This window comes from Mastomys coucha, unplaced genomic scaffold (genome assembly GCF_008632895.1).
Source record: "Mastomys coucha isolate ucsf_1 unplaced genomic scaffold, UCSF_Mcou_1 pScaffold11, whole genome shotgun sequence".
NCBI lineage: Eukaryota > Metazoa > Chordata > Mammalia > Rodentia > Muridae > Mastomys > Mastomys coucha.
The window spans coordinates 28,012,896-28,029,045 of record NW_022196893.1 but is presented as its reverse complement, the minus strand read 5'-3'; the positions used below and the strand labels follow the sequence as shown (position 1 = coordinate 28,029,045).

At 44.9% G+C, this 16,150-nt stretch overlaps 1 protein-coding gene across 4 annotated transcripts in view; it reads left to right on the top strand.

The window, feature by feature from the left end:
• Positions 1-16,150, top strand: part of Slc38a4 (solute carrier family 38 member 4) — a 67,219-nt gene that overhangs the window by 40,839 nt on the left and 10,230 nt on the right. For all 4 annotated transcript variants that reach the window (XM_031353971.1, XM_031353945.1, XM_031353963.1 and 1 more), the window contains exons 2-13: positions 261-398; positions 3,767-3,857; positions 4,405-4,520; positions 7,124-7,197; positions 7,666-7,758; positions 10,139-10,220; positions 10,307-10,389; positions 10,499-10,557; positions 11,327-11,602; positions 11,943-12,022; positions 12,166-12,266; positions 15,380-15,504. In XM_031353971.1, coding sequence (XP_031209831.1) covers positions 280-398; positions 3,767-3,857; positions 4,405-4,520; positions 7,124-7,197; positions 7,666-7,758; positions 10,139-10,220; positions 10,307-10,389; positions 10,499-10,557; positions 11,327-11,602; positions 11,943-12,022; positions 12,166-12,266; positions 15,380-15,504 — 1,299 coding nt within the window. In that variant the 5' untranslated portion in view covers positions 261-279. The remainder of the gene's footprint in view (positions 1-260; positions 399-3,766; positions 3,858-4,404; positions 4,521-7,123; positions 7,198-7,665; positions 7,759-10,138; positions 10,221-10,306; positions 10,390-10,498; positions 10,558-11,326; positions 11,603-11,942; positions 12,023-12,165; positions 12,267-15,379; positions 15,505-16,150) is intronic.

Genomic DNA, 16,150 nt, shown 5'->3' with positions numbered 1-16,150 from the left:
TTTGTACTAGGTGAGGGAAACTTTCAGGGAGTGATTTTTGTGAGGTTTTTCAAGAATTTCGTTCCTTAACGTGTTTCACAGCAAGTGTCCTCACAAAGTAAGGGATTCTGATTCACCGATCCAATTCAAAGCAAATTGTAACGATGTGTTTTGTGCTCTGTTCTCAGAACAGAGCGTTCTGAGCATCAGCACAGAGTGGAAGAGCCTAGAGCTGAAGGCATTGCGTATTATTTGCACTGAAGAGTCTTTTCTGTGGACAGGAAAGGTCTGTGAGGCCAAATGGACCCCATGGAACTGAGAAACGTCAACATTGAACCCGACGGGGACAGCAGCAGCGGAGACAGTATTCAGGACAGCTATACCGGGATGGGAAACTCCGATAAGGAAGCCATGGGCAGGTAAGGGGTGAAAAATTAAACTCGGATGGGCCTCAGGCTGGGAAAAGCAGGGTCCTGGTGGAGTGACTGGGTTTACTATGGTTAAACGTGAGATAACGATGTTGATATTGACACATTAGCCCTCCGATCCTTTGTGTGGCTGATTGGAAGCTGAAGTTTCAAGGTCCGAGGCTCCTTACTAATGTAACCTGCATTTCCCCGAGAGCAGCCAGCTCTTTATGTTTTCAATGTTGTCTGCAGTCTCTGGACTCGGTGGCTCCTGAAAGCAGCAAATCCAAGGGCAGTGGTGTCTGTAGAGTGGTTGCTTGACTTAGGGGCAATTTATCTTCTTTTGAGTTCCTGTGCAAACTGTGGACTAGCAAACAGACACCTCCTTTCCCGAAGAGTAAGTGAGTATATAAGTAGAAAGTGGTATTTAGCAATCCTGGGTTCTTTCTGCTCTGCATCATCGCTCTTGGGGTGCTGGCCCAAACCCAAGGCTCTTTTGATAGCACTCAGGGACGGGTTCCGCAGGGCATGGAGGAGCTGAAGGGGATCAAGTCCCAGCAGCCCCAGAGTCCACCGTGGCTGCCTCTGTCTAACCCACCACAGCATCATCCTAGTCTCTTGCAATGATGGACTTTCTAACTGCCGGCTTGAGCCTAAGATGCCATTTTTGTGATTTTATATTCACTTCTAATAGATGGGTTATGTTTGTATTTGGTTTTGAATGAATGTGTAGTTGTGCATTTTTTAAAAATTCAACTTCCTGTAGCCTTTGTTTGAGATAGTTTCCCTTCTGTTTTCAATAGATGTTGGGTCTGCATTACAGCAGTTAACATGCTGAGGGTGTTCCTCACAGGCTTTGGCCAATCTTGGTCTGTTTTATGTCCACATCTCATATCACGCCAAAATAAGAACATGCGAATGCCTCACTCAGAAACAATTTCCTTACTTTTAAATTCTAACTTTTAAAAACTACTCATGCGCCGGGCAGTGGTGGCACATGCCTTTAATCCCAGCACTTGGGAGGCAGAGGCAGGTAGATCTCTGAGTTCAAGGCCAGCCTGGTCTACAGAGTGAGTTCCAGGACAGCCAGGGCCACACAGGGCCACAGAGAAACCCTGTCTTGAAAAACTAAAAAAAAAAAAAAAAAAAAAAAAAAAAACAAAAAACCACCAAACAAACAAACAAAAAATCCAAAAAAAACCACTTGTGCAGTGAAAATTTTAATTTTCTGAAAAAAGTAAAGTTAGAGTGTCGGGCACTGTTCCATTTAGATTGTTCTGGAAGGGACACTTCTGTGAAGAGGATGTCACGGCCCCTTAGAGGTACTGTATTAAACACAGACAGTTAAATCACATCAAGATGGTAGAGGGACTTCAGACACGGAAGACGACAGCAGCTGAGGGCTCCCAGTTTCCTGTGAGGAACACGGGCAAGGCTAGGGAGCACCTTTCACGTGTACACTCGGGGTTGTCTACTCCGTGGTTCCCAGAACCACGTGGATCACGTGTACACTCGGGGTTGTCTACTCCGTGGTTCCGAGAACCATGTGGATCACGTGTACACTCGGGGTTGTCTACTCCGTGGTTCCCAGAACCATGTGGATCACGTGTACACTCGGGGTTGTCTACTCCGTGGTTCCCAGAACCATGTGGATCACGTGTACACTCGGGGTTGTCTACTCCATGGTTCCCAGAACCATGTGGATCACGTGTACACTTGGGGTTGTCTACTCTGTGGTTCCCAGAACCATGCGGCAGCTTTGTGGGTGTATCTAATGTGTCCTAGCCTTGCTTTGCCTTGTATTGTACTCTACTGTCACCTCCCTCGTGGGGCCTCTCTTTTTTTAATTTACTGTATGTATGTGAGTACACTGTCTCTATCTTCAGACACACCAGAAGAGGGCACCGGATCCCACTACAGATGGTTTTGAGCCACCATGTGGTTGTTGGGATTTGAACTCAGGACCTCTGGAAGAGCAGTCAGTGTTCTCCCCGCTGGGCTGTCTCTCCAAATTTTTATTTGTGAGGAGCAATTCATTTTTCATTTTATTTCCAAGGGTCATCTCCCTAAAACTGTCCTCATATTCCATCTTGAATATGAGAAATGCCATAGACAGCTCCAAAATGCCTGCTAGGACATCTTTTCCAGAAACATGCAGTATTTAGTTTAGTGTGTGATGTAGCCACAAAGGCTTGTGTTCTATCTTTGTCGGTAAAACTGTACCGTGAAGGCTGGCCTTGCTGGTCATAGTGAGACTGATCCCTGGCCGTGGCCTCAAAGCTACTGGCATGTGACTGCTGGAGCCAACCACACCAGGGAGGAGGCAGCATCAGTGAGTTTATGCAGCCTGAGCCCAGGCAAATCATAGTCAGCCTGTGCCTGGATGGCTCATGCATTTCTATTCATTCATTCAGTTATTTAGTGAGATAGCTAGTTACCTAATTAGTTTATCAAGTTAGCCAGTTAGTTAGATAGCTAGTTAGCTACTTAGTTTTCTAGATAGCCAGTCAGTTAGCTAGCTAGTTAGATAGTTTTTCAGTGTATCTGAGGCTATCCTGGATCTCTCTCCGTAAACCAGGATGGCCTCCAACTCAGAGATCCTCCTGCCTCTGCCTCCTGAGTGCTGAGGTTAAAGTCATGGCCTACTGCCGCCACCACCACTTGGCACTTTATGCCTTTTTAAAGTCTACTTTCTCTCCCAACTTTTCTACCACTTACCTTAGTTTCACTAATAACTCTCTCAGTTTCATTTATTATCTAACAATAGCCAAGATAGCCTTTTAGAGTAATTAGTATACACTTGTGTGCACATGTGTTCACCCACGTTCCCCTCACAGGGATATATGTTGGGAATTGGAATGGGAGTGCCTGAGCATTTAACACATATTTGTTATGTCGGTAAAATTAGGGGGTGTGGCTACACAGAGCCCTCGCCTTACAGAAGGTTCTTCTCTACCACCATTAAAAAAATTGACAACAATAAAAAAAACATCATCTCATCGTGGCAGGACAATAGTTTTATAATCTCAGGACCGTGGCTCTGCACCCTCTCCTGGTAAGAGCTCCTAAGAGGGAACAAAATTCAACTCAGCTCAGCCAAACTCTGTCTTGCACAGTCAGTGTTGGGGAAAAGAGAGAGAGGTTGCATGCAGTTTCCAACTGAGAGGCTGTCCTTCCTTGTAATACCCTCTCCTTCCCCAAATCTGTTCATGGACAGTTCAGCGCTCAGTCTAGAAGGGCTGCGAGTGTGAAGACGAGAAGAGGCGTTTGGACGTCGTCTTCCCTGAGTCAGTCTGTTACATCACCCTGATCTTAAATGCAAGTCAGCATTCATGGGCCTTCCCCGTTTTTCTTTCCTTTCCCTTTCTGTGCTCATACAGTCAATTTGCTAATGAAGATGCCGAAAGTCAGAAGTTCCTGACAAATGGGTTTTTGGGGAAGAAGAAGCTGGCCGATTACGCGGATGAGCACGTAAGTGACTGCTCTGCTTTCAGGTAAACAGCACAGAGGGTGTCTGACCTACCGAGGTCTCCGTGGCAAAACAGTGTGATTGAAATTTTCCAAGCCTTCATCAGCACATTCTCTGTTTATTCAGGCCGTTACTGGAATAAAGGCTTGTTTTTCCCGTTTGCCATATGGCTGCATGAATCATTTATGAAATTTATTTGTTTTTTCAAGAAATCATTCTAACCCAAATGTAATCGGCAGCCATACCTCGTTTTTCCCCTTTTTTTTATCTCTCATCTGTATTTCTGGTTTTTCCTGCAACCTATGCTGAAGTCAAGCCTTGAGTTCCATTCAAAAGTACATGTTCTTCTTGACAGACAGATTAATTAATGGCTTTTACTCATTATGGTTTTATTTTACTTTTCCATTTGGGGATGTAGTCTCGGGAGACACCGTGAGCAGGGGATGTAGTCTCAGGAGACACCGTGAGCAGGGGATGTAGTCTCAGGAGACACCGTGAGCAGAGTAACCAAAGCAAACATTTGCTTATGCTGCACTTCTTTTTTTCAAGCACCCTGGAATGACTTCCTTTGGAATGTCCTCATTTAACCTGAGCAACGCCATCATGGGCAGTGGGATCCTGGGCTTGTCCTATGCCATGGCCAACACGGGGATCATCCTTTTTGTGTAAGTGAACTACATGTCTGTGTTTAGTGCCAAATCTGTGTATAGCCTGACACCTGGTGTGAACTCTCTGTGAACGAGACTAATCTGAGAGAGTGTTGGTGAATGGCCCTTGCTTCTTATTTCGATCTACCACCAAAGGGCAGAAGGTTCAGGTATCCAACATCAGGACATCCCATCATTCCGCCGGAAGACGACGCCACTTCACGGAGTATCTCGTCACTTAATAGATGCTTAAAATAGCATAGCATTCAGTAATCAGAGGTTTCCCACCCAAAATTCTTGAATAAGGTCAGGAGAAAAATAATTCCTGTCACCTAAGAGCCCTGAACGTGCGCCAGTGCTAGCCCCTGTGGCTCTGAGCACCAGACACCACCACTGGCCTCTGCATGCAGCCTCAGCGCCTTCTTCCCCTTCTTCTTCATTTTGTTTACACCTCAAGTCTCAGCAGAGCACTGCTTTAGTGCGGCCTTCCACGACCTCTGTGACAGGAGCCAGTGTGTCTTACACAGCCTCAGTGGTAACACCCTTGTGTGCGTTTCTGGGTTGCTTAGTTAGTGTCTGGATCCCTATGAGACCCAGAGGGCTGACCCCATGTCTCATCACACACCCTTTCCTGAAACCTAACACAGGGCCTGGCATGGAGGATATTTGTGGAGTGACTGGAGCTGGTTTCTAAATCTATGCACTTTCACCACACTTGGACAAAGGATGCCTGAAAGTAGCAACATCTCACAGCTGGCCAATAGGATGGCTGGGCAGGAGCCTCGCCTGTGATGGACAACCACAGACATTCTCATGGCTCTGCAGACTTTGGTATTTCCCAAGGCACACTTGACTGTAGTCATATTCTTCGCAAGCATAAAGTCGCAGTCTGGGAGTCAGTGTGACCGTGAAGCCTGAGCCCAGACACGATGCTAGAGAGCTAACTGTCTAAGAATGCAGCATGTACACTTTAAATACATGCTATTCATGTGCTTATATTACAGATGGTTAGGTAATCACACAGCTATTTAAGGACTGTCGATCAGAACTATAAATATTTATCTTGTGTCAAATGAAGTATTTTATATATAATAGTCTTTAGCTGAATGGGTTTTTATACCAACTTCAATAAACCATGTATGAAATCAATTAGCCATTTGCCATCTGAATAGTAGGCTTATAGTACATTTGCATATCTCTGTGCCTGTGTAGGGAACACAACCTTTGAGACAAAAGGCTGCCTTCTTATTAACCATTCATGGCATTAAAAACAATTATGAAATTATCACCGATCATTGATGATAGAAACAGAAAACACTTTCCCTAACCACAGAGCCATGGATCAACTTCTGGAGAACATTGCATTCCACATTTAAAACAAAGCCTTCATTTCATTTAGCAGGTCGACTTGACCAGAACCATCATATTGCTAAACACCACAGGATGTGCTTTGTGCATCTAAGCCATTAAGGAACAGCCTTGCCTGTCCCCACTGAATTCAAAGCCAGGGCCGTAGCACTGCATTGATTTCATTTCCTAGAATGTACACCTCAGCAAGCACACGTTTAACATATAGGAACACCGCACCTTATTTTTCCATGGACTACATAAGTTCTTTAAAAAAAGGTGCTTTTATATTGCACAGAAGAGAAAGCCATTGGTTAGACTGTTCTGGAAGACTTGGATTCTGGAAGAGGGGTCACCCACTGCTAGATTAGCTCCAAGTGTGTAATCCATTGGTCTGAGTGTACACAACGAAGCAGTGATCTCCCTGGGAGTGCCAGAGAAACTGGGGAAAATGCTGTTCAGAAGTAAAGCAGAAAAGGAAAGGTTGCTTTACAGAATGTCCAATGTCAGGGCTGCCCCTTCGTTATCTAGATGGTGCTAGCCACGATCATTCAGTTAGCTTGTTCTATATAGCCAAAGATGACCTCGACCTTATAACCCTCCTGCCTTAGCTTCCCACGTGTGGGGGTTACAAGCCCACGCCACCATGCCTGGTAGTAGCCACTCCCCTCTTTTGACACTCTAAGTCTTGGTTTTGGAGAAATGTTGATCAATACCAACATATAGAAGCCGGTCGTGCATACGTGTGGTCATGTGGAAGGTCCCGATGTCAGACTCTATTCCTTCTGAACATGAGCCAGGCCTGGTCCTGCTTTCTTTCCTTCCCTTCTGCTTTCTTTAATGTGCCTGCCCTCCAGGTAATGAGGTGCCCTTCCTTCTGGAGAATAAGATCAGTAGTCAAAAATGGCGAGTGTCTAAGCAAGCGTAGGTCTAGTCAGGTTCCAGGTGCTTACTGTGTTTTACCAGTTTTTTGTTCTGTTTGGACTACTGCCTGTTGATTAGCATCTCCATGGTGATGTGTGTGTTGCATCATGACGTAAGAAGCGTTAGGTAGTACTTGAAGCATGTATAGTGTAGAAAAGTCCCAGTTGTACAGCATCAAGGGGACAAGTGAGTGTGAAGAGAATTTCCCAGAATCCTCCAAATCCACATAGTTTTTGCAAAGTTGGTGACGGAAGAGGCCAAATTGCTACTGTAGATTTATTTGCAATGTTCAGCACAACCGTGTTTCGCCTCTGACAAACCTGTGTCGTCTGCTCTCCGTCCCCTTACAGAATCATGCTGCTTACCGTGGCGGTCCTGTCACTCTACTCGGTTCACCTTTTGCTGAAGACAGCCAAGGAAGGAGGTATGCCACCCTTATGTTCTCGCTTCAAGCAAAGGCTATCTTCCTAGTGTGATTCTCACGAGAGAATCCCGCCACTCACACAGCGTTATAAGCTAAGGAGGACGTTACTCAGCTTCATTGCTCATTTATATTTTTTATGACCCCAGAAATATTTTCTCTCAAGGTTTTTAGTTAACTGGACAAGTGAGAGCCAATAACGAAAGCTGACTGGCTTAAATTTAAGCCAAATAGGGGGAAAAAGATTTCTGGCAAATGGTAGGAGATAGCTGGCTGTTACTAGCAGTGTATACAGCTCAAGCGAATGGAGCCGTTGCTTCTGTATGGAGAGCAGTTGACATTGCTCATGGGTTTCTGAGGAGTGTTTCTCTGTACTGTTTAGTTACATGCGTGATATTCCAGAGTTATATAAGGAAATGCTAGAGGCATGAAAATGATCCTCTAACAGGACAATTTTACCTTTTCTTATAGGGTCTCTAATCTATGAAAAATTGGGAGAGAAGGCATTTGGATGGCCTGGGAAAATTGGAGCCTTTATCTCTATTACAATGCAGAACATTGGAGGTAAGGGGGTGGCTTGCAATGGACCACTTGAACTTTCTGTAGGATGTGAAATGAAATAAAGAAACATCAAATCGGTAAGCTAATGGAACAAACAGCTGACTTTATAGAAAAGCAGCCACAGTCTAGTTTATAATCTCACCAAGAAATCCACCATCACCAGCTGAACCCACCGGGGCCTGAATGTGTGTGAGCCCTAACACTGAAATAATCCCACAGTTCCCAGTGTGCATTTATTTATCTTTATGTTTTTAGATTAAAATCTTGTGTAGACATCTCCAGAATCACTGGGATTACCTTTGTTGTTGTTGTTGTTGTTTGTTTTTGGTTTCTCTTATTTTATTTTCCTGGATTGGAGCTATGAGAATGTAAGCCCAACAGAGAGGCTGTTCTACATTTCATTAAAATCTTCAGCCTTATGGGAATTTAAATTATCAAGCATTTCATAAGGTCACCTCATGCTCACTCTGGCTTGTGACAAGTGACGTACGGAGAAATAAGGAGACCTGAATGTGTTTACCTCCTAACTCCCCAGGCCAGGCAATGGCACCATGGCTGTTCAGAGCATCAGGACAGCCCCCACTGGACGTCCAGATGTCTATCAGAGTGGGCTCTGTGTCAAGGCAAACACGAGCAGTGCGGCTTTAAGAGAGATAAGCCTGCACACTACCAGCCCAGGCAAAAATGCCCTCACTTGGGCTGTTTCGTGTGATTAACGATCACACATAAGGGGAGCCACTGGTCTCTCCTAAATTAGCAACTCCACATTTAGAACAGTTCAATTTTTCAATACCCTAAGGAATTGACGTTCACCCCCCCCAATGCCTTAGCATCAGCAGGATGGTGTTGACACTACCTGCACAGGCCTGCAGCACCCTGAGTTTTCAAAGACCAAACACATTAACGGGGGTGACATCACTGAGATTCAGCAGTTATGAGCTTAAATTCGAATGGTCCCTCAGTGAGCCAGCTCATCAGAAACATCTCCTGTTTACACTCTGCAAGATTCTAGCCAAGGACTTTGTAAAGATTAACCAAACCACATGGGCGGAAGACACAGCAGGTATTGGAGAAATCGGTTCGCTCCAAAGTCAAAGGCCCCTATGTTTCTCATGCAGTCTGCCCTTTGTAAACAGTGTGAGCTTGCCTGTGTCGTTGGGTTTATCAAAATCCCGATGTCCTGATGGGCAGGATAGGGCAAGGACATATACCTGTCCTCGCCAAGACTTTTCAGATGACCAAATGATGAATCCACAGACTCCAACAGCATCAGAAAGGATAAGCGCAGACCTCCCCTCCATGGACCTTAGGGAGTAATTTGGAACTAGTCAGAGGTCAGTGTACGGCTTAAAAGCCTGTTCCATAACCATACCAGAGGGATATAACACACACTTGCAGCTACTATGCAAAACTGGCCTTTCCCTGTTGTGGTAATGTGGGAGCTGGAACCTAGATCCCCATGCATGCTGGTCAATCATTCTACCTCCTGAGCTACAGCCGCTAATTTGGTCAGTTTTATTTTTAGTTGTACCCTTGACCATGTGTCAGATAACTAATTAGTATCAAATTGGTGGACTAGGAAAAGAAGTGTCACACAAGTCTGTCACCTAAGAGAGATTTGTCTGTTTTGTTTGTTCACTTGTTTTACACACACACACACACACACACACACATATACAGGGAGAGGTCTTGTAGATTTTACAATATTTTCAAAATAGTGAACATAAAATTTGACCCTTTCTGTGATTTTTCTTGACTAATGGGAAATCGGAATGAGAGGAAAAGGACCAACCCCTTAACAGACAAAACAGGGATAAGCTATTGTCTCTTATACTCTTATTATTGGTCTAGAAGACTTTCACTGGCCACTGCTCTGAGATTTGTTGTGTAGCTCTGGGAGACTATGGAGGACCAGAGAGGTGTCACATGGGGAAAGCAAGAGTGACCGAAGTGTCAAAGGCCTGCCCTACAGTTCTGCTCTCTTGGCTTTGGCCTCTGCCTTCTTTTTGTCAGACCACCACCCAGAGACACACGTAACACAGTCCATGATGGTCGCTAGTGAATAACAGTGAGAACGTGAGACCGGAAGTTCCCTTAGAACCCAAGTTGGATTTAGCCCAGAATCAACATGGATGCTGTTAGCTCATACCGTCCTGTGTATGAGCTGAAGGACAGATATCTGCTTGTGAAGGGAACCTGGAAGCCCTGCAGAGTGCATGGGGCCTTTCTGTTCTGCCTTAGGGATGCGATGTTCACTGTTTCAAGGAGAATGGATATCCCAAATGCTGGGGAGAATGGATGTCCCAAATGCCCCAGCTTCTCTCAGCTTGCACGGGGTGATGGTGTGCAGACCACAGCTGACGTGTCCCTTTGTCCTTTTCAGCCATGTCAAGCTACCTCTTCATCATCAAGTATGAACTGCCTGAAGTAATCAGAGTGTTCATGGGACTTGAAGAGAACACCGGGTATGGCTTCCGTTCTCTCCCCGATACCCCGTGACTTTTGTGGTCGAGCTTTTCTGTTCCCAACGCCCTCTCTCTTTCTTTTCTAGGGAATGGTACCTTAATGGCAACTACCTCGTCTTGTTCGTGTCCGTGGGGATTATCCTTCCGCTCTCTCTCCTTAAAAACTTAGGTATCAATTTATTATTTAACTGGAAGTATCTCTTTCACTTCGTCTTCTGAAAGGTAAGCTCTTTCGAGATGATAAAGTCACCTTCCAAAATATTTCTGCTAATTTCTAGGCTACCTTGGCTACACCAGTGGATTTTCCCTCACGTGCATGGTGTTTTTCGTCAGTGTGGTGAGTGCTCGGTTGACACGGGTCCTTGTAGCCTGGGTGTGCCGCATTTTATGTGTGTCCTCATTTTTATCCAAGTGCTTCACTGGCGTGAAATAGCTCTTCCAAATCTAGTTTGGAATGAGAAAAGGACTAGTCAAGGGTTTAAATGTAGTTGAATCACGGTGCCAAGGCCCTAGCCAATGGCTAGGTGAGCACTCAGACAAGGGCCCGTGGCAATGATACAGGGTTTAAGAAGGTGGGGATGGCGGACGGGAGCAGGTATGCACCAGCCATGCTCACTTGCACTTTCTACCCAGTAAGAGAGGATGGCTGCAGCAGAAATAAAGAAGAAATCAATTCAGGCAAAGGAGCGATTCCTTGAGATAGTGTAGATGCAAAGTTTGTAAGTCATTCTCCCTCCCCGCCCCCGAGAGAGGCAGAGGAAGAGGGAGGACTTTTGAATGACCCGTGTCGTGCCGTGAGTGGTTTGATATGTAGTGAGGAGATGATCTTTGACACAGAATGACCAGAAAGGCCTAGAGTGGACTCACTGAAGCATGGTGCTATTGGCTAGAATGTGGCACTGCCAATCATAGTTCCAGGTCTTTCCTTTGAACCAAAGCTAGGAGGAGTCTTTGCGGCCCGGTAGCAAATCCTCAGCTGAGCTTTCTCCTCCGCTCCCCTGAAGCCATGTAGATGGGTTTTTATTCCATTACTTCCCCTCTCAAAGCTTGATGGGTTTGTTTCTGTTGTTTCGATTTTTTTTTTTTTTTTTAATGAATGGCTCTAGGTGATTTACAAAAAATTCCAAATACCCTGCCCTCTGCCTGCCCTGGATCACAACAACGGGAACCTGACATTCAACACCACGCTTCCGATGCACGTGATCACGGTTCCCAACAACTCGGAGAGCACGGACGTGAACTTCATGATGGATTACGCTCACCACAACCCCGCAGGGCTGGATGAGAAGCAGGCTGCAGGCCCCCTTCACACCAACGGTGTGGAGTACGAAGCCCACAGTGGTGACAAATGCCAACCCAAGTACTTTGTATTCAATTCCCGGGTAAGTGACAGGCCGCTAATGCACTGAGTACTGTGGTCACTGGATTTTATCTTATTATTATTGTTGTTGTTATTATTTATTGATTTATTTACTTATTTATTTTGGGTGGGAGTTTGAGACAGGGTTTCTCTGTGTAGCCCTGGCTGTCCCAGAACTCATTCTGTAGACCAGGCTGGCCTCGAACTCAGAAATCCCCCTGCCTCTGCCTCTGCCTGCCTCTGCTGGATTAAAGGCGTGCTCCATCACTGCCTGGCTTGGATTTTATTTTGTGAACTGAGACACTCTGGAGTCAGTATCTATGCTGGACCTCTAACTATATGCTGTTGTGTTTGTTTTACAGACTGCCTACGCGATTCCAATCCTAGCGTTTGCTTTTGTCTGCCACCCTGAGGTCCTTCCCATCTACAGCGAGCTAAAAGAGTAAGGCAGCCATTGTCTTAGCGCTCTAATTTCAGTTGTCAATATGTTCATTTACTCAGTGTTGCTTTATGAGGAGGCATACCCTATGGCTTTCTGAACAGGGATGGTGTTAAACTGAAGCTCGATATTCTTTTTATTCCTAGTCGGTCCCGCAGAAAGATGCAGACGGTGTCCAATATTTCCATCACAGGGATGCTCGTCATGTACCTTCTCGCTGCCCTCTTCGGCTATCTAAGCTTCTATGGTAGGTCACCCAGTCCCAGTCATTCTCTCTGTGGTTATGCTGATAATTCACCTTGGATATGTAAAATTCTTTTTAATTCTTTCTGTGAGTAGCATGGTCTACAGGTGGTGCATTCTTTTTGTTTGTTTGGTTGGTTTTTGTTTTTGTGGTTCTTCGAGACGGGGTTTCTTTGTGTAGCCCTGGCTGTCCTGGAACTCACTCTGTAGACCAGGCTGGCCTCGAACTCAGAAATCCGCCTGCCTCTGCCTCCCAAGTGCTGGGATTAAAGGCGTGCGCCACCACCGCCCGGCTAGATGGTACATCCTTAACACTCTATTCAGCTTTGCTACTTTTCCAAAGATGATGGGCTCTAGATCCACCTGGCTGATAGGTTTCAGCAATTTGTGAAGTCTTGTTGATTTTATTTTAAAAAAAAAAAACTCTCAAATTACAGCTAAGATGATGGCTCAGTGAGTAAAGTTCTTGGTATCTGAGCATGAAAATCTGAGACTGAATCCCTAGCACCCATGTACAAATCCAGGCATCGTAGTGCATGACTGGAATCCCAGCACTGGACAGAAGGAGACAGGAGAACCCCTGGTCCTCACGAGCTAGCTAAGCTAAGAGAACCTGTGAGCGTTGGTCAGTAAGAGAGCCTGCCTCAAGAAAGAAGATAGAAAGCAGCTAAGGAAGATGCTCAGCGCCAACCTCTGCATGCACATGTATGCTCAGCTTCACACATGCATGCATGCACTCACACACACACTCACACTCTCACACTCTCACACACTCTCATACACACACATACTCACACACTGCCACACACACACTCACACACTCCCACACTCTCACACACACACTCACACTCTTACACACTCTTATACACTCTGACACACACTCACACACTCTCACACACACACTTACACACTCATATACTCATACACTCACACACTCTCTCACACACATTCACACACACCCACACTCTCACACACACTCACACACTTGCACACTCTTACACATACACTCTCACACACACACTCACACACTCTCACACACACACACTCACCCTCACACATACTTACACATACACACTCACACACACTCACACACTCTCACACACACTCACATACCCTCACACACTTACACATACACACTCACACACACTCACACACTTCCACTCACGCACTTACACATACACACTCACACACTCTCTCACACACTCTGACACACACACACTCACACACACACACCAAATCCATCAAATTAAGTTAATTTCCTCCATGCACAAGTGATATTTGTCAAGTTTCTTGACCTAGCACAGAAAACTTTTTAGGGAAAAGTGGTTGGCAGGAAAATGGCAAAAGTCTACAGTCCTCAAGTTTGAACCTGCTGCTTCCTTAGCAGTCAGTAAACCTGGCATCTTAGCACATTAAATAGAATGTCTGCTTCATTTTGTTATAGTAATCATTTCCTGAGACAAATGATACAAGAGATTCCTTCACTCTGGGAATCAATCCTTCAAACACTAGTCTAAATTGTGTTTATATATAAAATACTGATATAATAGTATACAGAATATGTATACATATACATCCACAATATACATTAAACGTTCCATCAGGCATTTGGCATCTTAACAGTACACAAAGGGGTTAGCATCATTTACTCTATCCAGAAAGTGTAGAGAAATGAATGTAATTAAATATAAGTGTGATATCATATTTGCACACTGGTCAAGGTGTCAATACAAATAGACATTTTTAGTAAACATCTACAGATGTTTTTTTTTTTTTTTAGTTTTGTCAACAAGTCTTTACTGCAAGCCATGCAATACTTTGAAAACCATTTCAGTTATTTTAAAATAGAAAAAGAAATGTACATAGAGTACATACATACGCATTGGAATTTCAAAAATTGACTGCAAAATTGTAAATAAAAGTAGTTCTTCCTCCTTCTGGAACCTCCTTTTTTTAATAACTGATTTGGTAATCCATTTTTTTTAAAAAACTGATTTGGTAAGTTAAATTGAATGCATGACAAATTTGGGAGGAAATGACTCAGGAAGAGCTGCCATTGCTCAGGCGTCTTTTCTTTTTGGTTAATATTTAAGCCCTTGCTCTCCATTTGGTATTCCCTTCTCACTGGTTATCGGTTAAAGTGAAGATCAATACCACTGAATGTGTTTTCACCCTTTGTCTCCTCTTGAGAGTAACAGAGGGGAAACCAGCTACATGTGATTCTTATACATCCATGTGCCATTTGCATCTTGGTTTCCTATGCATCTGTGTATGTTTGGGTCTGGAATTCTGAATGGCTCTCTTCAAAGAAGGCATCAGGGAGATCTTAGAGTAGAATGGCTGAGGGATTCAGTAAAAACAAAACAAAACAAACAAGCAAAACAAAAAAACAAAACAAAGCTAAACAAACAGACAAAAACCCACAGCAATTCATCCTTCCAAGTTTGTCTAATGATTTTTGTAAAATAAACAACCTTTTAAAACTTCAAAGGACCTGAGTTTGGACCCCCAGCGCCTGTGTGAAAGCTAGGTATGGAGCCAGGTATGAGTCGGAAACCCCAGTGCTAGCACTAGAAGCAGATTCATCCCGGGGTCTTGCTGGCTCACCAGGCTTGCCCAAATGGCAAGCTCCAGGTTCAGTGAGAGACCCTGCCTCAAATGTAGGGCAAAAACGTGATTGAGGAAAACATCTCGACCTCAGCCTCTGGCTTTCACATGTGGATGCACACACACACACACACACACACACACACATACAGACACACACACACCCACACACAGACACACACACACCCCAGTTAGAGGTAACAGTCCTAAAATTTCCACACTGAGTGCAAAGAAGCTGCATCAGGGTCAGTTGGACAGACAGGTAGGGGCGGTGGTGGTGTGGGCATGACAAGTTGGTAGGGCTCGGACTTCTCGCCCCCTCAGCAGGACACACTGCCCTGGCTTCTTAGCAGCTCTCCATCCTCCAGCTTTATAAACTGTCTGAATACCGAGGCCTGGGCCTCTTCCTGTCACTTCTACATGCTTCTGTGAAGAGCTGGCCCTGACTCAACCACCCCCCCTCCCCCCACTCTCGGCCCCCTTCCCCATCCCCAACCCTTCATCTTTCAGGGGAAGTTGAAGACGAGTTGCTCCATGCTTACAGCAAAGTCTACACATTTGATACGGCTCTTCTCATGGTCCGCCTGGCAGTCCTGGTGGCAGTGACACTGACCGTGCCCATCGTCCTGTTCCCAGTAAGTCCATGGAGTTCTGAAGGATTGGTGCAATGTTCTGGCTCAGTGTGAACTTAGGTATCTATGTGCTTGCAGTTGTGTGTCCCGGCCCATTATTATTTTCTCAGAATGTAGGTGAACTTAAGGTCGACCAGACAGATAGATAGATAGATGATAGCTAGATAGGAAGATAGATAGTAGTGTTAGTACTTTTAAAGTGTGAGGAAAAAACATGAACTTTATTTTTAAATTCAAATTAAAAAAAAAAACAGCTTGGGCCGTTATCTATAGACTAATAAAAAATAGAGAAGTGCTTCTGACTCTGGAAATGTGAAGGCAAAAGCCATATAGACTCTAAAGATCACACTGCATCTTGTCATAGCTTTGCCAGTATTTCAGTTGGTTCTGTGGTTTGTGCAGGTCAGATTGTTAGATCTGATGTCTTGATGGCTAATGGGAAGGAGACCCATTAAATAAATGACATATTGGGAGAGTTTTTTTGTTTTTAACCTCTCCCCCAAAACTACCACGTGCTGTGCCTTCTGGCACTTGAGATTCCTGCTCCTTGGCTCTAGTCAGGATGTCCGTTTGTCCTTGGTTCACAGCAGTGGGCTGGTGTGGGTGAGGATGTGAGCCACACCTATGGACAAACAGGTTTTCACCTCCC